This window comes from Falco biarmicus, chromosome 7 (assembly GCF_023638135.1).
Source record: "Falco biarmicus isolate bFalBia1 chromosome 7, bFalBia1.pri, whole genome shotgun sequence".
NCBI classification, from domain to species: domain Eukaryota; kingdom Metazoa; phylum Chordata; class Aves; order Falconiformes; family Falconidae; genus Falco; species Falco biarmicus.
Window position 1 is genome coordinate 51,260,758 of NC_079294.1, and position 26,657 is coordinate 51,287,414.

The 26,657-nt window shown below is 44.4% G+C and overlaps 1 protein-coding gene across 4 annotated transcripts in view; it reads right to left on the reverse strand.

Moving 5' to 3' along the window:
* Positions 1-26,657, reverse strand: part of TLN2 (talin 2) — a 203,834-nt gene that overhangs the window by 32,227 nt on the left and 144,950 nt on the right. For all 4 annotated transcript variants that reach the window (XM_056345115.1, XM_056345117.1, XM_056345114.1 and 1 more), the window contains 17 exons: positions 26,165-26,254; positions 24,906-25,028; positions 23,483-23,626; positions 23,134-23,295; positions 21,847-21,987; positions 20,532-20,713; positions 19,348-19,480; positions 17,685-17,786; positions 14,605-14,775; positions 14,130-14,276; positions 13,142-13,243; positions 11,666-11,785; positions 9,034-9,180; positions 6,382-6,548; positions 4,782-4,965; positions 3,486-3,611; positions 1,808-1,924 (listed from right to left, as the gene is read on the reverse strand). In XM_056345115.1, the coding sequence (XP_056201090.1) occupies positions 1,808-1,924; positions 3,486-3,611; positions 4,782-4,965; positions 6,382-6,548; positions 9,034-9,180; positions 11,666-11,785; positions 13,142-13,243; positions 14,130-14,276; positions 14,605-14,775; positions 17,685-17,786; positions 19,348-19,480; positions 20,532-20,713; positions 21,847-21,987; positions 23,134-23,295; positions 23,483-23,626; positions 24,906-25,028; positions 26,165-26,254 (2,358 nt within the window). The remainder of the gene's footprint in view (positions 1-1,807; positions 1,925-3,485; positions 3,612-4,781; positions 4,966-6,381; positions 6,549-9,033; positions 9,181-11,665; positions 11,786-13,141; positions 13,244-14,129; positions 14,277-14,604; positions 14,776-17,684; positions 17,787-19,347; positions 19,481-20,531; positions 20,714-21,846; positions 21,988-23,133; positions 23,296-23,482; positions 23,627-24,905; positions 25,029-26,164; positions 26,255-26,657) is intronic.

The following is a 26,657-nucleotide window of genomic DNA, read 5'->3' on the forward strand; positions in this document are numbered from 1 at the left end:
CAGGACAGCCTGAGAACATCGCTAAAATATCCAAATGGCTCTTAATAAATGTGGAGGTGGAGCGTTGTCTCTCATGCTATACTTAGTCTTGCTCAGAAACCTGAAGATATGATTTTGCAGCGTGAATCGTGTGAAAATACTTCAAATTATCTGACAGTACACACTGCTCTCATCAATACTGGAATATGTAAACTGTGGTAAGATGTAGGTAATAAGAGCTGGGTAACCTCACTTTTATCTTAAATTTCCTTTTCCCAAGCTTTAGTCTGTATTTGCTTGCCATTCTTTTAGTGTGCAGGGGCAATTTGGAGAGCACAATTAATCAGTTTCTTGACTACATGCAACCTAAGTAGGGTGGTGGTTACAAAACGAAATGTCTGGACAAATATGAGCCTGGTCTATCCCATGCTCCTGGTTCATCAATTATTCCACTTTCTCTCTCCAGAAATGGAATTGGTGTTAAAAAATAAAGTCTAGTTAAATATGTGAAGGACATCCCTCAGTGTTGCTCAGATTCAGTCCCTGGAGTTCCAAGTCAAGCCTGACACATGTTCTTGAGCACAGATGTGTCATCCCGGTTCCCCTCGACCCTCTCCTAGCACTCCGCTTTTCTCCCTGTGAAAGGGATGACGCCACCACTGCTGCAGACCCATTCCTTTGCAATGCTGACAGAAGGAAAAGGAAGAACATTTCAAAGAGATACCAACCAGACTGAGAAAGCAGATGTGGTACTGCACAACCCTTCAGTGACAGATCTGGACCCATTTTAGGTCAGTTACGGGAAGGAAGGAGAATGCGGCCAGGCCTTCATGAGGATACACGACAGTAATGTGCACTAGGCACCATACAGAACATTCCTGATCAGATACTGAATCAGGAGTTTTTACCACTGTATGAGCTTCCAACAGCTATGTACAGGTATTTTAAAAAAAATAAATTTAAAATAAACAAGGGTTATTTCTTCATTACAACAGCATTGCTCACACAATGAAAAATACATGTTTTACGGAGGGCATCTTACAAGGCAAAGCTGTGCCAGTGCTGTTGCAGTAAGAACTGCTAAGCCACAGATTATGCAACAAAATATTTTCTGAAGACTGCATCTATAGGTTCTTCATAAAAATGGACTGTAAGTAAAGGAGGGGGGAAAAAAATCAGGCTTTTTCATAGACACACAGGTATTAATTTATGTCACTGACAGGTGTACTAGTAAAAAGAATAACTGAAAGCTGCACCTGGAGGCTATACTTCTGTATCTTAAGAGGAAGGAAACCAATTGTCATGGTCTAACACCTAATCTGGGAGAGAATTCCATGCTATTCTTAATTCCTGCTCAGACAGAGTATCAGTTAGCAGGCCATGTATCACTTCCTTTTGTAATAAACTATCATTTCATAATAAAGGAAAACCAGAAACAAGATTAAACTGCAGATGCAGTATGGCTATGATGCTGAGGAAACGTTACCAAAGCCGGGACCAAAAAATAAGTGAACAGCATTAGACTCCAAAAAGAATATCGGTGGTGAAAACTTAACATCTAAAGAACAAAGAAGCTGTTCATTGCTTCCAGATGTGTACACGGCAGTAGCATCTCAAATCTTAAAGCGGGGGCCGGCAGGATCTGAAAGCAGACAGGCTGAAGCGGCCTTGTAATCGTACTTTCACAGATGATTTGCAACAGGTAGAGAGAACCAAACACGCGCTGCACAGCAGCAAAGTGTAGCGTGAGGAGGAGTGCCTGGGCAGGCCGGCTGAAGTGTAAGAGCACACTTTCAGAACTGCCACGTATGGCTATTTTGTTCCGTACCGTGAGTTCCTGTTTGATGTACTCGATTGTGGCCTCAAGAGCTCTTGTCCCCCGAGTAGCTTCATCTTCCACTGCTTTAACAGTCTTCAAAAGCGATGTGACATTTGTTACCATCACCTGAAGAAGAGAGAGGTGAAAACAAAACCATGTGATGCCTTCCTCCTATTTTTCAGAGACAGCAGGGCATGAAACAAGGCAAGTTAAGCTAGGTACCGTCCTTACTTCTAAGAGGCTTCACAAACGACACTTGTCAGGGACCTAACAGCAGCTCTCCTCTGGGCAGTTCCTGAAAGCTCCTTGTAAACTGTAGAAACGTAGCACAAATAACCGCAGAGCGATACCATCTGAAGTGTACGTGTTCCGACAAAAATTTTACCAAAAAAATGGAAAATGCACAACATTTCCAGGGTAGGTCTCTTACACAGATTGCTTGTGTTAGTGTCTTTTCTTCCCACATGTCTCACACTGCACGTTGAAAGAGACGTGAACCGAGGCATGGTATTTCTTTTTGAAATTCACCGGGTATGTTCTCCAGGATCAGATAAGACCCCAGGTGAGCAAGCGGCCAAACACCAGGCTCAAGCCCAGCGCAGATACAGAATCAGTGTTGCTGTTCCCATGACAAACCCAAGAGTCCTGATGCAGAACAGCCCAACTATCACTGCAATAACTACACCCTTCCTATACCTCAGCATGCTGAGATACACATGATAGCTAGAATGAAAACAGAAGGGACAGAAAGGCCAGCTTCTTGACAATTATGACTTAAAACACAGCAAGCCCTTCACAGCAGGAAGAGCCATGAAGCCGCTTTTCTTGACTAGATGGGTCATTCTCGAGCAGCATCTCAACATACACTGTTGTTACCAGGTGCTCTGAAGGAAGAGGTGCACAGGTCTTGCTGGTAAGCAACATACATGAGAGTGAGAAGAGCTTCCAGCCAAGTTAGAAGCTAACATGACACTCTCGTAATGTGAAAGCAGAAGTAACGCTGCCTAAATCGCCACATCTGAGAACATTTTGTAGACACGAAGCCACAGGATCTTTGCGAGGTGACTGTGGTAATACATCTCGGTTGCAGGGGAAATAATGCACAAAGATATCCCAGGTATGGTGTAATCTGTGTGAGTTTTGAGCTTTGATACCCATGTACTTCCTGGGAAGATCCAGGAGACTGGTGTCAGAAATAATATTATATTTTCCTATTTTGCTTTCATGTTATAGATGTTACCCTACCCACGCCCACCCCCCCGCCCCGCCTTCCTCCCTCCCCTTCTCCCCCATTCCTAAAGCTGCAAGGTCTGAATAAGGAGGCCACATGTTTACCCTGAGCATATGTCATTTGTTAGAATGTTGTATTTAGGTATGATTTTATACTGGTCAAATTTTAGCCTATAACATTATTAAAGGAGAACCTGCCCTCAGATACGGGCTTGCAAATGAAAGAAGCTTCTTTTCAGAAAAGATTACAGTTCTTTCATCAAAAACACAGAAGTCATCTGACAGCCTACAAAAACTGCAGCTTCATGGAAACTCAACAGTGTCATTTTTCTATATCATGCCAGGATGATAATGAAACAAACAGAGACGAGATTTCAGGCAATCAGAAAATGCTGAAATGCAAGGTTCGCATGTCTATCCACAGATACTTCCAAATAATGTAAGAATAAGGTTTTACCTTGGCAGCACCTTTTAGCTGGTACATGGATGGATCATCTGCTGGTTTGCTGGCAGCTCCTTTGGTAGCACCAATGAGATCAGAAAGGGCCTTTGCAACATCCTTGATAGCATTGATCAGGACAACCTATAGGATTGAGAAACAGCCATAAGCCTCAGGCAAGAAAACGATAGCCTGGATGAGGGAGTAACTTTTAGAACACAGATTAAAAAAAAAAGAAAAAAAGGTCTACTACTGGTACATAAATAGTACCGCCCTTCCTTCCTCTAGCCCAATAAAACACATAATATTCTGGAAGAGTAAAAGCTGTGCTGACAGCTGCAGTATTTCATACAACTAGTCAGAATCCATACAAGCGACTATTTCCTGTGAAGAAATGGAATTGCTGATTGCAGGTAGGATCTCTTTCCTCTGAGCTTCCCTAAAAGGTTTACTTTTCTCCATGTTCTTCCCCTTCGGGTGGAAGCGGGACTACAGCAAGAAAACAGATGGATTATAAGCTTACAGTGAAACGCTACAGCTGCGTACCAGTTCTGAAATCACCTCCGGAGAGATCCAGCGTACTTGCTATGGCTCCACGCTAAGAGGGAGACAGTCTTTCAGGGAGAAGGAAGCAGAACCTCTGTAAGAGGCTATACAGCTACTCAGAAGTTCAGTCCATCATACAGGTCAAGCAAACCAGAACACACATCCCTTTCAGAACACTTTGCAAACGAGCAGGCTTTGCCAAACTCCTGTGTACCACTACAGGCACGCCTGCACTATGCTTGCCAGCCTCCCTTTCACCAAGACCCAAACAAATGACTGAGGAAATATTTGAGATAATCGACACTGAAGGCTGAAGTTACTGAGTTAAATGAAAACCAACTCAGACATAGCTAGAGAATGGCAAGAGCTTGTTAACGTACCCAAGTAACGCCCAGCGCCCAGCTCATGGGTAAGCAGCTTCATGCCATGCAAGTCTTGCAAGCTCTTTAGAACAAAAATGGGATGAGTCAGTGATCCAATCACAACTTAGTAAAAAAGAGATAAATACTTTGCTAAAAGCATTCCAGCTGGAACACAGCCATGAAATAAAAGCAAAAGTGTCATACAAAGGCTCGTCTAGTTCCACTCAATGCTTTAACCTCTTGAATGTATTCTAAAAAATGAGTGATGTCTGGGTAAACCCAGAAAAGTCCCAGAAGAAATGAACCCTGTTGTGTTGCTTAAAAACAGAAGTCTCACAAAGTCTTATCAATTCAAAGCTGTCTCTGGTCTCTTTAAGAGTATCAGAAAAATCTTACAACATCTCACCTGTGTTTCAGGATCATCGGATCCCAAGCTAGCTGCTCCCAATTTTACTACTTCAGCAAGTTGAGTGATGGTGTTAGCTGATGACTGAGCTGCTTGGGCCAGTTTGTCCTGACTCGAGGCAGCACCAGAAACCAACAATTTTGTATCTTCAACTAAAGCTTTTGCTGTTTTCAGGATGTTTTCCCTGTAGCAAAAAAAGAGGAAGCAGGGAAGGAAGTGGAAAAGGAGAAGAGGAAAAAACCCCGTGTTTTTCAATGTTATGGTGACTAACAGCTACATAAAAGAGCTGATTGTAAGTCATCATGCCAGCGTCCACTCATGATAACATACCACAGGACAGGCTGCAAGGAAAAAAAAAAAAGCTAAAAACCCAACAAACCCCCTAGAACACAACTACGACTATTAGAACTGTAGCGTTATATTTTGGGCTAGATACAAGGCAGTTTATTAAAATGAACCCATCTTGAAAAGAAATGAGGTAGGGCAGTATCAGAAGAGCATTTTAACACTGAAAGAAAATCTGGCCATGCTGTGAGGAAAGTAACAGCTGTCAAACCTCCACCTTAATCAACATATCGTAAGGAAATGATAATAATTATTTGTGAGGAAGGCAGTAGCAGGAATGGCAAAAGGCACAGAGAACATGGCCTAGTCAGGGTTCCCCCCACCATATACATGCTTTGACATGCTGGGACAACAAATCCAAAGCCACATTTGGGTAAAAGAAGAAACTGTTTTGAGTACAGCTGTCACAAACAAGTCCAGTTAACTGAGAACTAGAACCACGTTCATATAAAAAGTCAGCCTGGAAATTAATGACTCCTGTATGAAAATCCCTGACTTTGAGTCTGCAGAATGGCAGCACCTCACACACCACTGCGTCTTTGCTCTTTCTCGAGCAGCCAGCAAGGCGGGAAGCGCGCGTGGGCCAGGCAGGCTGTGGAGCAGCCGGTGCCCTGGCTGTGGAGCCCTGGCTTGTACTGCAAAGGAACTCACACTCAGATGCTCCACATCTCTTAACGGGATGGAAAATGCTGTGGGATTATTTTGTTGCAGGTGCTACTTGAAGGGAAAACAGGCTTATTTCTGCCAGAAGGGGAGAAGCGTGGCACAGCGGTGCCATTTCCATCTCTGCTGTCCACAACAGCATTAAGCAGAAGCATGATTTAGCAAGACAAATAGTCAGACAGAGAAGAACACCTATGGGGAAAAAGTATACAGAAGATTCCTCTTCAGTGTCATGGACAGCTAATTTTCGCTACTGCAGTAACAGCGCATGGTAGGCTATGGCTTGAGTAAAACCCAACACCCCACCCCCACTCCCCAACAGTTCTACAGTTGCGGTCTTCTGTTAGGAGTGCTTTTGGTGGATGTTCCCCAGCTTTTTAAAATTCTTTCCTCACAGAAATATCCAAAGTGAAGTTTGCTGTCCTCTACCAATATCCCAATTTTCCCATGCCTCTTCTCACTCAACTGCCTCATTCAATTTCATCCATGGGAATCTAGAAAGGTAAATATTTATCTCCACATGCTGGTCACTTCTGCCAGTTCCAGTGTTACCCTGTGCACATGCTCTTCCATCTTTTCCAGTTACACTGACCTGTGGTCTGCAAAGGATTCGTTGTTCTCAGCATTAAGGGTTCCAGCAGTAGCGAACATGATAGTGGTGTCCAGGTCTGCAATTATCCCAGACACGGCACTAGCCGCAGTAATACAGGCTTGTGTGCCTTTGTTCCCTGCTTGAAGGGCAGATAAAACTAAGGAGACCTGGAAACAACATAAAGCAGCAAGGTGGTCATCAGAAGAAAGCCTCATTATGGGATGCTGAATTAAGCGAGCTTTTTAACATGACTGGCATCAGCAATGGAAAGTAATTCTGCCGTGTCATTTTGCAGACTTTAATAAACCTCTCCTTCCCCTTTCCCGCATTTGCTCTTTGTGCAGTAATCAGTGTGATGACTAAAGATTGTCTCCAATTAAAGGGGACTTCAGCTAGCAAGTCCACTTTTCAGACAGAATGAACAATCTGTCCACCACCGGATGAAGCACACCAGTTAAAACTTCCTTGAAATACGGTCAAAGGTGAACTTCTGCCAGGATAAATGTCAGAGCCAAGGGCTATTGCTCTTTCCCCAACGCATGCAAACAAACACTGGCCTTGAGCACCTCTGGAGTCATGTGCAGTGGTAGTGGGTTTGTGTGTCAAGGGTTTGGGAGCAGAGGAGCTACAGAGGTGGCTTCTCCAAGAAGATGCCAGATGCTCCTGCGATGTCCAATGGAGCCAACGCCAGCTGGCTCCAAGACAGACCCGCTGCTGGCCAAGGCCAAGCTAATCAATGATGGTGGGATAATGGATTTAAGAAGGGGAAAAAAATAAATCTGCACAACAAAACTGCAGCAGAAGAGTGAGGTGATGTGGGAGCAGCAGCCCTGCAGCCCCCGGGCCAGCGCAGCAGGGGCAGGCGGTGCTCCAGGCACAGAGCGGGGATGCCCCGGCAGCCCGCGGTGAAGGCCATGGTGAGGCAGGCTGTGCCCCCAGCCCGGGGGGTAACGGGGGAGCAGATCCCCCCCAGCCCGGGGAGCGCCCCACGCCGGAGCAGGGGTGCCCCAAGGGGGCTGGCACCCTGTGGGGCAGCCTGCGCTGGAGCAGCTCCTGGCAGGACCTGTGGCCCCGTGGGGAGGGGAGCCCGGGCTGGGGCGGGTTTGCTGGCCGGGCTGGTGGCCCCCCGGGGACCCCACGCTGGAGCAGTCTGTGCCTGCAGGACGGCACCGCCTGGGAGGGACCCGGCTGGAGGAGGGAAAGACAGTGAGGAGGAAGGAGCAGCAGAAATATGTGATGAACCGACTGTAACCCCCATTGCTCCTTTCCCTGTGCTGCTCGGGGGGAGGAGGTAGGGACATTGGGAATTAAGTTAAGCTTGGGAAGAAGGAAGGGGTGGGGGAACGTGGTTTTAAGTTTTTATTTTAGTTCTCATTATCCTATTCTGACCTGAACACTAATAAATTAACCTAATTTCCCTGAGTAGAATCTATTTTGCCCATGGCAGCAGCTGCTGAGTGATCTCACTGTCCTTACCTTGACCCACGAGCCTTTCTTTATATTTTCTATCCCCTGTCTGGTTGAGAAGGGGAGTGACAGAGCAGCTTTGGTGGGCACCTGGCATCCAGCCAGGGTCAACCCATCACAACAGTTCACAGATATAAACTTTAACATCAGAGAAATAGAACTCTGAATCCAGATACTAAATATTGTTATACTTACAGAAAGACAACATATGGCTTTATATCTAGCAAGATTTTTGATCACTAAAAAAGCTCGAGATCTCCATTTCATCTAATTAACATTGTACTTACAAAGCTCCGCAGCTGGGATGCTGTTCTCATGCCACACTAAGGTCCTAAATTCTGCTTTTGCAAGAAAGGATCCACAACTGAGGATACGTATACTGACTTCTGACAGTACAGTTCTTCCCAAGGTCCTGTACTGATTCAAAGCTGTCCCTGAATAGGTTGTCCCTGTGATTCATTATTACTCTCCTTATCAGCTTTAAGTCTTCTTAAAAGATACAGGCTACCCCTGCCTAGGTTTGGAATTGCTGATACTCCTGGGGAATGACAGTGGAAAATTGGTACAGCTGAGAGCGCATTAACACAGGCTGAACAAATGGATGTTTGGTGAAATCTAAAAGTAACTGATTCTGAGGTTCAATGTCTGTGCTCAGCAAAAGGACAGAGAGGCCATCAACAAGGTGCCACAAAGCAGAGTTACTCAGGCTGTCTGTTTGAGGTGGACGGTTCCAAAACCCAAGAAGTCCCAGTCAGTCTGAAGATGCAGTTATAAGTGTGTTAGCCTGGTCCAGTCTCAAAAGGGGAGGACACTGCTACATGAAATGCCATGTCCCAGTACCTACGGCCGTCCACATGGACTCCATCAGGGAGTGCCTCATAAGGCACAAACGACATCTCATTGCTTAGAGGGGAGTTTTGGTCCAGTCTCTCTAGTATGAGGCTTAGGTTTTATTCTGAGACATGAACAAGGGCTAATCATGGGCTAATCTAGCACTTGAATGGCACTGAACACTTGAAAGTAAGAATTTAGTGTAATTCAGCCAATATTGTACTATAATGGGAAGTTAAAAAAATAACCACAAACAAACCCCCAACTTTCCTGAACCCAAACAATTTGACTGGCTTACTCCTTGGGGAAGCTTGGTAGACAAACACCGTGGGGCAACACAGAGCTATGTCTCACCTTTTCTGTGACAGCACGAGCACATTCTATCAACTCCCTTTTGGTGTAGCTGTCTGTAGGGCAAATTTGGAGAGCTCCAGCTTTTTGCACAAGAAAGATACAGCCGTGGCCAAGCTCTTGCACCCGAGTCCTGATCTGGAACCCTATCTAGATGGTAAAGGAGGTACAGGGAAAAAGGAAGCAAGAGCAAAGTGAATAAATAAACATCATGCCAGTACATCGCATCAACACAAATGGAAATGCGGTCACCCTGGTGAATCTTTATTACCAATATTCCGCCCATCGCTACACTCTCTGCAGAGATCAGAAGAAAAGTCAGGAGTGATGCTATCTACTCATGTAGCACAACCCTACAAAAGGCTTACTGATGAAACAGGAGCCCTAGTGAACAGGACCCCAGGAAAGAGAAGGCGTAAGGTGTGTACTCAAGTCAAGCATATGTAATTCACAAGTGTATGTAACACAACCTCACCACATTTGAGTAACACTGCTTCATCGCCCAGAACCGTCCCATCACCATGAGCTGGATTACTCTACACTGCTGAAACTGGGTCAGAAAGTATATGACCCTGTTTGTCTGGGAATCTTGCACAGAGCCTCAACTCTCCAAAACAGACCACATACATGTGGAGCACTGAAATGTGGAAAATCCTGCCCTCACTACTTCTGATTTATTAATAATCCTACAGCATAAGCTACATCATCCCTGTTTAGAAACACGATAGCTTTAGTACCTACATGTACTCAGGGATATAGATGTGTATTGGGATTAATGAGTAAGCAGGAATCACAGCCATTAGTATCACAAATGGAATTATTTCAACTTCAGGCATAAAGTAACATGCAGAAGTGGTAATTCAATTTAACAATATCAGGTCGAATGCAAGCCGTTGCTTTTCATGTAGCTCCTGAGCATGAAACACTCAGTCTATCAGTGGTGGAGTTTAAATTACCAAGTCAAAAAACTCTTTGAAAGTCTAATCTAGATGATCTGACACATCTGGTGACAGTGAGATACCCTCTTACTCCATCTTGACAGTTTGTCTATGCTCCACAACCAGAGGCATGCAATGAGAAGAGAGAGGTGGAAGGATTTCTGTAATTGCGCTCAGGGTACGTGCAGCAACTACTGTAACACATTAACACACCAGAGGTGAATAGTCTGTATCCCTCTGTTAGCATGAGGCACGTCAGACTGCATGGAGAACCCGCTCCTCCTGCACCGTGTTCTGACTCTGAGGTGTGGAAGATGTTCCATCAGCCAGAGATACCTGTCCTCCTACCGGCTGCCTGCATCTCACTTTCAGGAAGTTATACCTGAAATCGCTTACAGGCAAGATACAAAAGCATATGTATGTTTGTAATCTACCAAAACACATGAGATTGAAGGACAACTGTATAGCCGTTAATTAAGAGTTTTCTTTGTATTTGCAAGTTGTCTGTAAGCGAAAGCCCCAAATCATTTAGGAGGTTCTGTCCTGGTCTACTGAATTGTCCTCTACTATCACAAGCTCTTTCTTCCTGAAGCTGGACAGATGTTTTGACAAGAGGTTTCTGCTCTTTGATTGGGTAATTCTTACAATGAGCTTGTAGCATAAAAAGCCACACTTACAAAGTAAAATGTTACACCTTTTGCATAAGTCCCTAAGTGTCGTTAAAAATCTGCCAATTCATAGCACTCCCGGGGAAAACTCGCTCTGCAGACAATTCAGATGTATCGAGAGGAAGGGGACAGCTGAAGAGAAACAGAAGCGAAGCCGTTTTGAAGTTCCAAATGTTCACTGAAAACAGTTTGTTGTGAGCCCTAACTCCTATCATTACACAGCTGTGCACGCAAGCAGCAGGAACTGCGGTGCGTTAGCAGTGAAGACGTGCTCTGGAGCACTGTGCGGAGGCACACTGAGCGGAGAGCGTAGCTGGAGGAGGGCAGGCTCGGGAGCAAAGACCGAAACAGGTACCTCTCCGTCAACCGTATTTATAACACATACAAGTAAATAACTGTTGATATTCTAAGATTTCACAGCATTTTGAAAAGACACACAATTTCGCTACTCTCATCAGTTCCTTTCCGTCCAATGAGAACAAACTCAGTAAATTTTTTTGTCCGGCTGTGTACAGTTTGTGTCTTAAAGCCTGTTTTTTAGCAAAAATAGAAGTAGATCGTAAAAGGAACAGCTCTGTGTAGCCTGAGTACTCGGTCACATCACGGTTTCAACCACATGACAGCAGCCAAACGAAACCCTTCTGGGCACAGGCGTGCTGCCCTGTGCCACCTTCCAAGGGCCAGTGGGCCAGCGGCAGCGCATCTGTTTGCCCATCGGACAGCGCATACAGAGCACAGAAGTGGCTAACGAAGCAAAGGCAGTGGAAACGTACTCACTGCATTCATTTTAGAATCGTCACAAAGGCATTGGAAAGAAGACACGTTACCTAACAATTTGAAACCTGTTATCTCTCTGACCATGCAAGGGATGCACTGTGTTTGGTGACGGCTGCAAGCGTGCTGCTGCAACCCAGCAAGGTGAGCAGCCCTTGCCACTTTGCTCTGTATTTACTGCGTACTCTATGATTAAGGAATACCCAAGTTGATGCCACCGTGTACAGAGAATAAAGAGGTCTAAAACTGGCAGACCTCCTCTGGTTCTGCTGTAGCTGCAGCCATTCGGCCCTGGAGAGCCAAATGCCCATAGTCATTGGTCATTTGTGATGCAAGTCCTCCCAACTCTTCCGGGTTAGTAACCGACTTAGTCATCTGAAAAAAGAACACAGGCAAGAGAAAAAAGAAAAATGACAGGCATGAGAATAATTTGTTAATATGCTCCAGCTCTGAAGCACACTCATTTGTTTGGCCACACTGATGAAACGGGTAAACCACCTGCCCTGGAAGGGGCCTGTCCTCCAGCAAGAATTCCATGAGGAAACTCAAGCAAACATGCTTTATTAGAGTCATGGTAACCAGGCACTCGCAGAACATACGGAGTAATCAAAGAGCAGCAGTTAGCACTGGTAACTCACTCTTTGACACAGCGGGGCGAGGGGCTGGGCACACAGTCACTTGGACGGGGTGGAGAAGCGGGTTTTGCGTGTCGCAGACACCTTATTTTGTCAGAGGTGAGCTAGCCTACATCAGCCTCAGCTGGTGTGGCGTGGGAGCATGAAAATGGAAAAAATGCAAGGACTGATGCAAAATACATCTATGATATGGGAAAAGGACCAAGGAGAAATAGGTAGGCTTACGTGGAATGCCTCGGTAGAATGTCAGTGTAATGATTGACTCTCTCTTTAGAAAAAGCCTACCTTTTAACAGAGATTATTTCCTCCGTCTCTGATTTATGTTAGTAAAACCCATGGAATTCCATCCTTGAGGCACAACTAGTTTTTAGACAAATTTATACTTCTTGCCAATCAGCTGCAATGTCATAGATAGCGGAATCATCAACTGCGACAGCAATCAGTTTTGTAAGAAATCCTGTCCGTAGCATACACATACAGTCCCCTTGCCTCTCTTAAAAATGAGCCAGCAATGGAAGTACCCTTCAAAAGGCAAACACGCCAAGGTAAACATTAATGTGAAACATGAGCGAAGAAAATCTCAATTCAACAAGCGTCCTTTTTTCTTTTGTTAAACCCAGGTATATCACAGAAATGCAAGAAAGGAACAATTTGAGATGCTGATCTGCATTCATTTGTAAGTATTACAGGGGTCTGAAAATACTGGTGTTAGTTCACAGGCTAAATAAAACAGCAAGTGTGAAAGGGTAACCTGAATCTTCAATAAACATCAGGTGGTATTTCTGTGACAATTAAGCAGTCTGATGAAAAAGTGCACAGGTGAAATGTTTTCCTTTTATTTCTCATATAAAATAAACCAAATAGGAAGTATTTGTGCAGAAGAGCCACCACACAATCCAGCACTGCAGAGGGCCACCCCTATGATCAAGCCACTAATATCCACGCGTTAAAATTGACAAAATCATCACTTCCTTTGCTCTGTTACCCCTGAAGAGATAAGGTTATTGAAAATTATCATTATAAAGTGTTTCACAACCCTGTACAAATCATTCCATGTTCCTTAGATATGTTCCTTATGTATGCAGAAGTATCTTACCATTTCCTGTGCTGTTACAGCAATGGCTTTAGAATATTTCACCACAGTGGTCTGATAATCAACAAATGTCCCCTTGGGATCTGGAGGTGTACCTTCATCCAGCTGCAAGAAAGAGGGAAAAATACAGCAGAAATAACAAGGTCATAACCAATAGCATACTCTACATGTAACAATACTGTATTATTATATTATTGTATTATATGTTCATTGTATTGTTTTGTATGTTCATTTTTATAATCTTGTCTCTCACAAAATACACAAGTGAAGAGAGCGCACCAGGATGCACAGAGAAGTTCAGAAAAGACTTTAGCTTGTGTTACGAGCATGGAAGATGCAGAGAATTTACAGTGTAGCGTTTTCAAGAGCAAAAGCCACCCTCTCACACAAGGTCGAACCACCTGTAGTTCTTGGCTGATGTAGAAAGTGCAGCAGTTACAAAACAAAATGTTCCTGCAAGAAGATAATGTAAGATTCCTTTGTGTGGTAAAGGCTTCACTCCAGCACACCTTTAACTTGAGATAGCAAAACTATTTGGATTGAACTCATTTACATTTTGCAACTACACATTTTCAGTAGAATACTTTACAAAGCATAGCAGAGCACTTCAGGCTTCAACATCTCTGAAAGCAGTTTGCTTCAAGGTTGGCCTGCTGATCAATTAGGAGACTAACATGAAAGATAAGTAGGAAAAGAAAGCAAAAATAAAAGGCCAGTTGACCTAAGATTGCAGCTAAATATCAGCATACTGCTGAATAAAAATGTTCTGTAGTAATTCTACTGACAGGTACCATGCAGGCTGTTAACGTGAGCACCACAGCCCATGTCAGCTTGATTTCACAATCTGCAAAATCAAAGAATCCTTCAGTTCCCTGGCACAGCGCAGCAGCTGACACCCATCACGTCAAGCAGCAGCAGCTCTTCCAACCCCCTGCAGCACGGATCAACTTTCAAGTGCAAAACGAAAACGGGTCTGGATTTCTATGCTCACCTTGCTCATCGCTTCTGCTATCGAGTCTACCATACCTCCAACCATGCCTACTTCACTTGCAGCTTCATTTAAGGTAACCATGATATCATCCACTGCCTCTTTCATCAGCTGAGCGGCCTCCGTGATTGCATCGTGAGTATGGGATGCCTGGAAGAGAGAAAATGAGACAACAGCAATCATCAGAGCACTGATTTGTGCATAAAATGTACAAACCGAAAGTGCAATTAATGAAGACAATACAGTAACAGCTCTGAAAATCCCCTTTCAGGTCAAAGATGAGAAGCTAAACCTGACAGCAATGTCAGCAGAACAAATCTCGCTTAGACCAGAAAACACAATGTTGAACAGGAATCACTTAGTCATTTTCACTGGGTCCCTGGACCCTGCAGCAGGTACGTGCTGTTTTTTTCTGTTCTGCCTGTCCTTTCCCCTTTCCCCTCTCCAGTAACCCCTTAGTTACACACAGCAGCCATACCTTGGGGTTTCCCCCCCCTTCTTTGGCAGCATACAGCATCTGCAAGGCGGATTCTGCCAGCGTCTTGCTCTGGTCCAAGATGGTCATCTGTTGCTGATGATCTAGTGTTTTGGATGCCACGCCAACTGCAGCTAAAACCAAGGGTTCGAAGTAACTTGCCAGCTGTGTTACCTAAGAGAGCCAGAACAACCACAGAAAGCCATTAACCCTGCCTCTCAGGTGCAGCCAAGGGGAAGCCCGTCTCGTGGCCACCATCGGGCCGTGGGGTAGCTCCAACAGCACACTGTCCTAACACAGCACAGTGGTCGGTTTGTATTCTGTGCCTGTGTGATTCTGTCTTCCCTCACCTTCAAATTGCCTGAGAAAGATACACATCTCCTCCCTCAGACACACACGGTCCCCTGAGGCCAGACAAAATCATTTTCAAGACTTGCAGGTGGTGCACACTACTTAGGAGCACCCATGACAAGTGCCTCCTCTGTGCAAGGCAGGAATTTCTCTGCCTTTGTTGCAGAGAGCAGGTAACAAACGAGACCACGCTGCATTTGGGACGCTCTGTTCATCTCAGGGGCTGCTCGTATTCCCCGCCTTCGCTCCCTAACTTCTCAAACCCTCTTCAGGCTCCAGTGCAGCCCTGGATGGCTCTTTGCTGGGTAAGGCACCAGAGTGGGCACAAGGGCTACCACTGACTCGAGACACAGTTCGTCGCTCCCGATGAGCAAACACAATGGCTTGATCATCCATTTCGGTTTTGCATACCTTCTGCAATCAGAAGCTACCAAACTGGTTATGACTGGACGGATTGTTGCCTCTTTCTCAGCACCTGTCGCAGGTGCAGTTTGCTGGCTGTTCCTGCTGATCATTACCTCTCCCTGTATTACGCTAGGACAGCCGCCTGGCCCAGCCCCGCCGTGTCTCTTGCTGCTAAAAAGGAGCCTAGGAGTTAAGGGTGGTTAAGCGCGAGCCTGCAGCCCATGGCAGGCACAGGCCAACTGGAACAGGCAGGCTACACAGGCCACACATCGAGCCCACTGCACTTCCCCCCCAGTTCCTCACTTGGGCTCACTACACTGCCGGCGATAGCTAAAGACACAGCTCTGCTAGCAGCTTCTGTCGCTGCGCTTTAGTCTGCAGAATGCATGGAGTCGGTGTCTTCTGCTTTTCAACAGTTTCTGAACTGATTTACACTTGTTCTGAGGAAACACCTGCTTTTGGCTATACGCACGTTCTAAGAGAATATGTGACTATTTTAATGTGAATGAATATTTTTACAGTCTACCTGTCACCTGACACACCTACAAAACCACAGCAGCGTATAGTTCCTGTCAGAAATCCATGAGGCTTTGCTTTTACCATTTTTTCTGGATGCAAACCCCCTGTACTGCTTTGGGCCGGTTACCCCACAGCACACGAACCAAGCGCCCGCTGCGGCACTATCTGGTACACCTGGAGCCTCCAAAGTTCAAGTGTGCGTACTTACAAAAAAAGCAGCTTTTGAAGGCTGGCACAGGGAAGAAAAACAGGTGTACTTCATGTGGAGGATGAGATATTGAAAGGTTTACTCCATCTAAATGACTATGTGGATAGCTAGGAGCCAATAAAATTTAAGATTTAGACTTCTTTTTCTATTTTGTTTCTCAGAGGGTTAAAATAAAAAAAAAACCACTAAAAGCTCAGAAATGATTTTACAAACGTAAGGTCTTTTAGACTGCGTCAAATTAAACAGCAGAAAGGTTCTTCTGTGTTCAGCAGGAAAAACAGGCTCAAGAAAAGCAGTCAACTTTTATCAACATTTACCTAACAAGTGGAGGAGGAATGTGACTCCCTAACGACCTGTATCTTAGCAATCCTGATTTATTGTACACCTCAGAGGGCCAGGTAAACTGAGAATCCAAATGGCAAGTAGTGAAGAGGTTAGGAAGTATCTGATGGTTACCCGAAGCTAAACGGAGCTACTTGGGTACAACTCTGGAAGAGCTTTCACACTAACACAGTGATTCCTTTCCAGTATTAAATGCACTGACACAGAAAACCTGTTTTTATTTTTCTCTCAATAATATGTTGTAGAATGAGGAATTACATCTGAGAAACTACTAAACTCTTGTAGTAACTACATGAAATAATACACACTTCTTTACACCTGTTGTAGTATTTAATTTTTGGACAGAGATCCAATAAGCACAAGTTCTACCATACTTACACTCCATATACCAGAGGGATGTGTTCACACAACGCTTACAATACCATGCAAGATTGTTATAAGCCTTTCTTCCCCCCCCAGTCCCTAAAAATCTGCAGCAGGGGCTGAAACTCAAGGCAGTTCAAAATCAGCTTTTTTCCTGATAAAGCCCACACTCCCTTTATAATCAGTGGAGCCTCGCTCAGGAGATGGAAAGCGGGCACATCACACTCCTCCTTCGAAATCTAACACTCCCTCTGCTCAGACCACAGAAGCCGCTCCAGGAGATGGGCCTCCAAAGGCCAGAGGTAACCTCTGTGTATCCTACACTTCCCTCCCCGCTTCGTCACGACCTGGCTGAGAAATGGTGTCGCGCGTTTTACGCAAGGACCTCAGATCAAGGTAGGATCTGACAAACTTTGCCAGACTTCTTCAGGGGGCCGCACGCTGCCGTATGTATGTATTCAAACCGTAACTGTGACCTGCTGAAGAAGCCTGCAGTGTGATGGGCTCCAGGCCCCACAGTCACCTTTAACAGCACAGGAGACAGAAGAACCTACACACATGCGCAGCTGCTGGCTGCAACAGCAGGAGGTAGGGAGACCTGTAACGTTGCGCTATGCCCTTCCATCTTTGCTCTTCTCTCCCCTTTTTTCTTTCACCCTTTCCCTGTGGACCTACCCCTCACCAAAAACCTTGGTGAAAATATCTTTTCTATGGCCCAAAACATGAACAGGTTTATTTGGTCTCAGCTCCAAGTATTTGGAAATCTCAGATCTTTCCTCCTTCCACATGCTTTCTTCTGCTTTTTTGTAGGAATTGCAAAATCTACTGAATCATGGTCTCCCCTAACATCCAGCTGTTTGAGATTTCAAGTACTTTCATAACGGCAGGACAGTACCTTGTGGCCAAGCTGAGCTGCCTCCCCTCGAGCTGCAGTAGCTATGGGATCAATGAGGTGGCCAATCTCCTGGACAACCGATGTCAGCTGCTCCTGTAGAGCCTAATACAAAGAGAAATTGTCAGTTACTATTACAGCTGTTCTTTCATCAAGCTGTACCATACCACAGCAGTCACCCCCAGACCAGCAGATGTACTCAGAATGCTGTACAAATGACCCACTACAGTCGGACGCAGAGATCCATGCTGTCAGCTTTCTTTACGTACTTGCTCATTTTTTCTGCTTTACCCTGTTCCGACAACAAGACCCCCGAGACAGGCCTGTTCCTCTTCAGATTTATAGGGCACGTTTGGGGAGAGAGGGGGAGGAGATGGCTCCTTCCCACTCAGCTGCAGCAGCAAGCCCAGGAGTAGGTGCAGCGTGCCCAACCCCTCCTCACCCTGCAAACTATTCTTGCCCCGATGAAGATTTAGTATCACTGCACTGATCAGAGAAACCAGCAGGAGGTCAGCTTTAAACATGAAGAAACATTCTTCAAAGCAGACAATACAGCACAAGAGCACAAGGCGCTGCTGTAGACTTCGAAGCTAGCAGGAGAAATTCACTGATAAGGAAAGACAAAGAAAAAATACAGTATCTCTGAGGGGCAGGGATGAGGACTGACCTCCTGAACACTGTCTGTGGGACAGGAGCATAAGAAAAGCATATTACTGAGCTTGTTAAGACATAAATACTGGCTTTTAATTCAGAGGCACTTCATATCTTGGCAGCCACTGGGATTTAGCTCCCTCTCATGAAACGCAAGAGAAAATAAATACCATTTTTGCACTTTGTTCCATTCCTGTGCTGCTTTATAAATAACGACCATTTTCAGTAATGTTTATTTCAGTTCGACACTGTGTCCAAGATGACTTCATCATTTAAATAAAAAAGAATTATCTCTATTGACATATTTCCTGTGATAACTTCTTTTGTATAGCTTCGTTTAGTCTGAGATGCTTCTAGTATGCAGTGTTACAGCCCAAAGAAACCCCAGGAATACACAAACGGACAGGTAATTTCAGGAAGCTGTAGTGCAAAGAGACACTAAGTACCAAGCTGAGAATCTGATCACGACTTGCTGACTTTGGCAGGCAGTCTGGCACGATGGATGGCCCTTCCTCAATGGAACAGGGCAGGATTGGTCTCCATTACCAGGGGTGGCATGGCAGGGGGGTGGGGGCAGGGGCAGAAGGAAGCTTTTTTAGTAAGACTGTATCAACATCAACTCCAGATGTCACTTAATGACAAAACAGGCATTAAGAAAAATAACATTGACATTCACATCACCAGATTTCTAGTAATAAGATTAGTTGCAGAAACGTCATGTCTTCCACATGGCAAGACACTAGAGCAATACTGTCAGCACAGGGAGGCAGAATAATGTATGTGGGTGGTGGTCAAAGGTAACTGCTTCCACCCCTGCTTTTGCCTGGTGATTCGGGTGTTTTTCCAGAAGTGATCACTCTGGCCAGCATGTGGTTTTGCCCAGAAAGATTCCAGTAAGGATACTTCTCCCCTCACTGGCAGCAGAGTGCCGAGCGCTCAGCTCCAACCTGTCAATGGCTGCGGGGCCAGCGAGGCTGCTCAGCGTCACTGTTCGCTGCCGTGCCGCCTCCCTTACCTCAACTGAGATGTCATCCCTTGTGGCCAGGCTCTGACTGACCGCGGCGAGGGAGGCCTGCTCAATGTCTCTGATGCATCTGTTGATCCCATCAATGGAGAAATCACATTCTCGCTGGCCGGGGGCCTTGTCCCTGAAAGACAGGGACAGTCAGCAGAGCGTGGTGGGAAGGAGGCAGGCTCCTTGCCGAGGGCACACAGGGGTACCTCATCACCTGGCAGTGCATACAGCACATGGCAGGACAGCAACAAGGACAAAAGGCAGCTTTGTTCTACCTACAGGATTTTGATACATGTACAGACTGCTCTGCGCACTTTCACAGACTTATCGCTCCTCTCCCAGTGACTAGATAGACAAAAAATTGTTGCTTCAGAAGAAAAGTGCAAATTCAGCCTCCTCAGGATGGCCAAACTGGCCCAAAAATGAAGGTTAATATGAAAACACAACAGACACCTGGAAAAAATATTCATTTTTCTGGTGCAGTGTGACTGTCTTGGAAAACAATTCGGCAGGTACAGGGTGTTACGTTCAGTCCCAGGTGCCTTTTAACGAAGGTTAGTCTTCGAGTACTTTGTCCTGACATGCAGTTTGCCATTTCAGTACAATCATTATCAAAGATAAACAAAACTGTAAACACTCCTTAATCCACCATTTCCAAACCATTTTGATTTAATCAATATGAAAAGGTTAAGTATAGAACTACATTTTAAAATTCACATTAAGAAAGGGACAGACAGGTTTAGTACAAAAAATAAAGAATATTCACTTCTTGCTAACGTATTCTTGCAACTCAACAGAGGAAAGAACAGAAAGCAAAGGTAATATATACACTGACAGGCCTTAAAAAAAATATGCTGTTTTCCACATATTGTATGTTGGTACATGATCTGGATGGAGGTAATAACAGCTACGTTTTTTTATTCTACAGCATTCTCTATTACATTTACCTTAAACTGAATTGGAGGTGGGACCAGGGAAGGAGAACAGAACACAGCCCTACGCTGCAGAGTGCTGCGGTCATCAATGACCATTAAACATCCAGTGCAACTGGGAAGATACCATGTGCCACAGAATAACTGATTTCCATTCGTCAAAAATGCCACAGTGCTAGCAGCCGTACAGTATTATTCTTTATGAACAGCTGCTCAATTATTACTACAATTTTGTTACCACAAGAGACCTACCTGATGGAGGTGATAAGACTCTTGATAGAATCTGAGACGGTATGGGAATGTCCGGCTAGCACGGACCACGTCGGTGGGTCTTTTGGATTGATAGCCAGAGAACGAGCCGTTTTGATCAATAAAGATGAGCTCTCCAACATCGTTTTTGCAGAAACTAGAATTGGTTCCTGTGCTCGTGATCCCTGTGTACAAGAACACAAAGAGCATTTAAATAATTATTTGAGTTCATCCGCACTTTCTGCTCCTAAAAATCCATTTAATTAACAGTATTAAAATGGCATTATCATTTCTTGTCCCATACTATTATATTCACGGATAGACAACACTGAAATAGTACTAAAAATCGCAGCCCAACCACTGCCTCTATAACACACTCAAGAACAGTCGTCAAGTTTAGAAAGGCACCATCCATTGAGAAACAGGAGAAAACAATGATACTGTCTAATTGTAGATTATGGAGATACCATCGAAAAGTTATTTGTCAGAAAACTTGCAATCTCCAACAAAAACTCTAACTGGGTCATCGTCTCCATACTTATTTTATGGCTAGTCACCTGGCAAATGCAGATGCCCTAGGCCTGGAGGACAGGCTTACATTTGGTGTCGCTTACAGCCCCAAAACTTTAAGAGCACAACAATTCCAGCATCATCTGGTATTGCCAGCTGGAATGAAGGCTTCCAAAAGCAGGAAGGAGCAGCTGGACAGACAGTAACAATACATGACCTCTACTTTGAAGCTTTTATGAAGCTTGAAAGATTTATCCCACCCCCACCCCACCCAAAACCCCCAAACTTCACTAGTTAGTTTAAATACTATTCTATTGTAGTTACAAGGATTGAGGATGGACAACTTGGGGAAAAAAGTACAGAAGGCCCACAGGAAGCTGTTCTTCCCAGAAAACCTGCTTCTTGTCATCATGACCACATCATTTTCGATGGGAAAAAACCCAGCAATGTCCCTTCAGTCCTTTCCAGAACTAATCAGGTTCCATTTGTTGAAGCTGCTCTTGAGGGAAAAAGGGATATTTATTACTTTCTCACATGGAGGAACTCAGCTAACAAGACATATGAGTCACCTGTACTGCATCCCTTTACTCAGAGGACTGGCAGTGCTTACTGTAGCCTGTTTTTACCCGACTGGTACAAAATTCAAGCTCAGAGGTGAAGTGACAGACAGCAGAAGGCCCTGCGAACACCCAGGAACACAGGGAGATGCTTCAGGGTCAGCGCTCCACACTCGCTTCCTCTCTCCTGACACGCAATTAACTCAACATTTCCAACTTTCTGAGGGTGGTGGTGCAACATCCAGCCTTACCTCTGTGCTGATCTGTGCTGGGATGCTGACAAATTCTGGATTTGAAGCAAATGCTGTCAGATTTTCCACCGCCTCTATCAAAGGTGCAGTAGCGATTCTGCACTTGTTGCGGTTTTCTTCAGAGAAATCACCATCCAAGGCCTGGAAATTAAATCAAGGTTGACTTCTGTCTGAATGGGTGTCTTTGCAAAATTGAAATACAATAGTTTAATTCTTCAAGGTTTAAAACTGTTATGTGTTTATGACATTTGAAAGTTCCTCCATAAACAAGGCTGATGCAAAGAATGTGTTAAGCTTGTGTTTCTTTCCTTGGCTGGTTATTGTCCCTAAACTTAAGACCACTGCTTGGCCTCACAAGGCTAAATAAGGGGTTTCTATCATTGCACTCTGATGACTCATAAATTGTGTCTCGGCACCTCATGCTCCAAAGAGTGGAAGTGGCTAACAAGATGGTTCTTTCCTATAGACAGATTTAAAAAACAAAACAAAACACACCAAATTAAGCAAGCCAATAATTTATTGCCAATAATTGCCAATAAGCAAGCCAATAATTTTCATGAGTCAGCTGATCCCTTTCATATTCTCATAGGAAAGATTCCAATATGAAGGACCTTCTGTGTAACGTAAGGAACCTTCCAGTCCTAAGAGCACAATTATTATAAAAGCTTTCAGTAGCAGATCAGCTAATGTCTTCCAGAAGGGTTTAGAATCTCTACAGCTTAACACGCATTATTTCTGCTTGCATGAGGAAAAACTACCTCCTGCCAAATTGCAGGCAGGTATCTGGAAAAGATTACTATTAACAGCAGACTACTAAACTGCAGGAACATAAATGGCTTCTGTTTATTTCCCAGTATTATTTTTTATTTATTTTTTCCCTTTTAAATATGGTAAAGCTGTCAGAAACCTCTGGATATTGAGCAACGTAACACCATTAAAAACCTTCACATTCAGTTGTTTGCAAATTATTCTTATGGTGCAAGCTCATTAAATACATCAACACAGAGGTGTCTCTCACCGGATGGACCAGCTGCCTCTCCTAATACTAATAAATATTGCCCAGTTCTTTCCCTCTTGATTATGGCACAGTTATACCACTGAATATGTTCCCCCAGTTCAGGTCTTCAAAAGAGTAATTAATGATTTCTTACAACCATACATATCACAGAAGGTAAAAAGATATTTTTAACTGTTCAGATTCTGTGTCAATAGAAAAAAAAAACCAGACAAAAAACCCCCAGCAAACCCACAGAGGACGAAGGAAGCACCATTGAGCAGCGTTTGTACCTTGATAGTTTTAACCAGGTTAGCAGTGCTGTTCGCAACTTCCTTGGCAGACTGCACAAAGTGTCTCTTGGCAACAGGATTTGCCGTCTTTGATGAAGCAATGCGACAAGCGTTGCACAAAGCCGAAGTATGTTTGGCCACAATCGTGGCAGCTGATAATACCTGCAAAAACAGACGGCAAAAAACTGTCAAGCAGGGCATCACAGGAGCATGACCGTTACTCCAGCTGGGCAAAGTCGCCGTTCGAAGCCACGCAAAGTTTCAAACCGAATCTCCTTTGCTTGGTCAAAAATAAAGCCAAGTCACGCGTCCTAACACCGACGGGCTCCTTGCAGTCCTCGGGAATCACCTGTGATGGGCTGCTTGCTGGATCTACCAAATTCTGGCAAGCCATCTGGATTGCTTGATTGGCTCTGGCAAATTGAATGGGGTCAACAAGACCCTGCTGGCCAGCCTGACTGTTTGGATCCGAGATGCCAACCAGGTAAGCAGCCTAGAAATGGGAAAAGGAAGAAAACAATCCTAAGAAACAATTCGAAATCTGTCTTGGTTCTTTGATAAGCTTGCAAATGTGACATAGCACATGGGGGTCAGAGATTATCCAGAAATCACACTGTGAAGTACTATTACCACTTTTTTTAGTAGTAAATGCCCAGAATCCTCTGAAACCAAGAAAAATTACCTTTACACTTGTGAAATTTATTTAGGCAAAACAAAACTGTCCATTGTTTAAGTAGGTGGTACCCCTGGAAACACTTTTCACTTGCATAGCCCATGGAAACACCTTTAGGGGTCACACACATCAGAGAATTATTTACGGGATTAGCCACAGCTGGCGGCGCTGAGGGCTTTCACCAAGCCCCAGCAGAAATCCAACTCACAGCAAACGCACTGCTGCGGAGCATAGGGCCCAGCAAGCCTGCAGCTGCCGGTCTCACCGCAGCTCAAGATGTCCGATGGCCAAACTTTCTTTTTCAATTAAATAAAAGTTTCATGCCTCTCCACAATGAGGAACTGTTGAGACCGTATCTGAAGATTTCCGGATGAATTTCTATTGCACATACAATTATCTGTCACCTTGATGTGCCAGTAAGGCAACGCAGGGTTAGATGTGGAGGAGATTAAGTCCATACTGAGACATTCCGTACTTGGGGAAATCAAGAAGTGGTTTCCAGATGCAGAGCATGACCCCCCCAGCCAAATCCTTCACTGAAGAGGCTGGATCAGCTTACAGGAATTCAAGTCACTCAGTTATCAGATCAGTAAAGCCACAGTGACCGGTTCCAGACTAATTTTTTGTAGTAGCTGAAGAATTTTGGTTATTCAGAAAGTATCTGAACAGCTGAAACAGGTTGCTTATTATTTCAAAAGTCTGAAATTAGTAGTGCTCCTTATGAATTTTTACAAACTAAATCAAATTTGATTAATTCATTTTAACTGCAGCTGGGGTTTGTGCATTTCTCTAGGATGTAATAGTTCAGAGCTTGAGCTGCAAACATTATGCAGCTTTGACATTTGCTTTATCCTCAGAAAGTTTCCTTCTTGATGCCATTTCTCTTCCACATAAAAACATGCCTGTTAAGTGCACTCTGCTGCTTCTGCAATGTACAGCAGCGTACGCACAATGTCTGTGGACCTACACAGGGCACGCCACCTAGTACAAGGTCATCGTTTGTTTGGCCACAAAGAAGCGAATCTCAGATATACCCACCCACATGAGCTTGCTAAAAACCCCAAACCACATACTTGCTTTACAGACTTCAGTAGCTTACCTGAGCTGCTGCCTCTGTGAGGCCACAGAGAGCCTTGGATGCAACTCCAACACATTCTCCAAAGACTAAAAGATCCCCAGTTTTTGCATTCTGGGAAATGCCCGCCATTGATTCTCCAAGAACCTCAGAAATTAAAAAACAAAGTTACCTTCCCAATATGCTTCTGGGCCACTCAAAGGCAAGTAATTCCTGGCCTTGAGCCAGTTCTAGCCCACAAACCTCTTTGACTTGGCTTTCAGAAATTTTAGCTAATGACTTCACTGAACTGGGCACATTCCTCTGTGCGGTGTAAGGGGTAAGGCATGCAGATCAATGCTGGATTGACAGTAACAAACATATACACTACTATAGTGCAAATGACTATGAGGATACAGAATTAATGCTCATTATTTTTGCTATCATCCACGAGTCATCACAGCTAGCCTGCCGCTACGTGCATTTCACGGATGGCAGAACATGAGAACCAGTCCCGCAGCTGCTGTGGAGACATCCCGGATCATCTCTGCCCCCAAACTCACTGAAACTCAGTGGAAATAAAACTGCACCTACACTGCTGGAACCAGCTGAATGTCAGAGTACACACTAATTCCCACACTGTCTCCCACTGAACTGAGTTTATTTTCTTTAAAAATTCAGCATCAGGTGTGACTGCAGTAGAGCATTAGATGCAAGGTGACATGCACATCCATTAAGCGGTTTTTCTTTCAGAGGAGGAAGGATCTGAGACAATTCCAACACATCAAATAGTAAGGACACCAAAAGCAAAGCTTCAAAGAAAGACGTATAGCACAGTATGTTTAAAAATAACTTGAGAGACTTCACACAGATTTTCTGATGTGCTGGAATATCTGGGTTGCTCAGACATTTCTCTAAACTGTTTTGCACCCGTATTTCACGGCCAAGCCTCCCATTTATGCTTTGGGCCGTTCTAACATAGCTGCAGTCAAAATATACCGCAGAAGTATGTATGACATGCTGTCTAGCACTGGGGAGAAAAGGAGAGAGGGGGAAACTTTAGCAGTATTGCATACCAGCCACTTAATTAAAAATTTCTTACTGAGGCAATATGTCTTCTAAGTGACCAAGAACTGAAGTACCTGTAAGGGACCCATCTCAGGCTGAGTTTTATCAAGGAATGCAGTGTACATTTGAGCCATAAACACTGTACTGCGTTTCTAACATGTTTGATACGCATGTGGAAACTTCCAATAATCAAAATGCACTTTACAATTGGCACAGAAGCGAGAAAAGGGAATTACCTTTGAGTTTTCCATTACACCCTCAATACAATCAAAATATGAGAGATCGCTCACAGGTTCATTTGGGTTATCCAGCATTCCCTTAACTGTCTGAAATAATAAAAGAAACTCTGATTATTGATGGAGCCTGAAACAGTGAGCTGAGAAGAACACAGACCATCACAACTATCCTGCTCATACCAGTGTAACCTTACAACTGTTTCCAGCAAGCAAACAAAACTACACACTCACTGAGGGCTCGTGTACAGCTGAGCGTGCTACACGTTAAATGCTACCCTACGTCAACTGACCTGTAGTAACCACACATTTGTGCGCTATGAATCTGCTGGAATTATAGGCTACTGCGTTTATCTTGTGTTTGTGGTGAGTGATCTATGGTCAGTTAGCAAAGCTTGGCTGACACGAGCTAATCTGGTTTTCTGTCAGTTGTCAAGAGTCTAATATGCGTTTTCAGTACTGTTTTAATTTTCATAAACAGAATTACAAAAGTGAC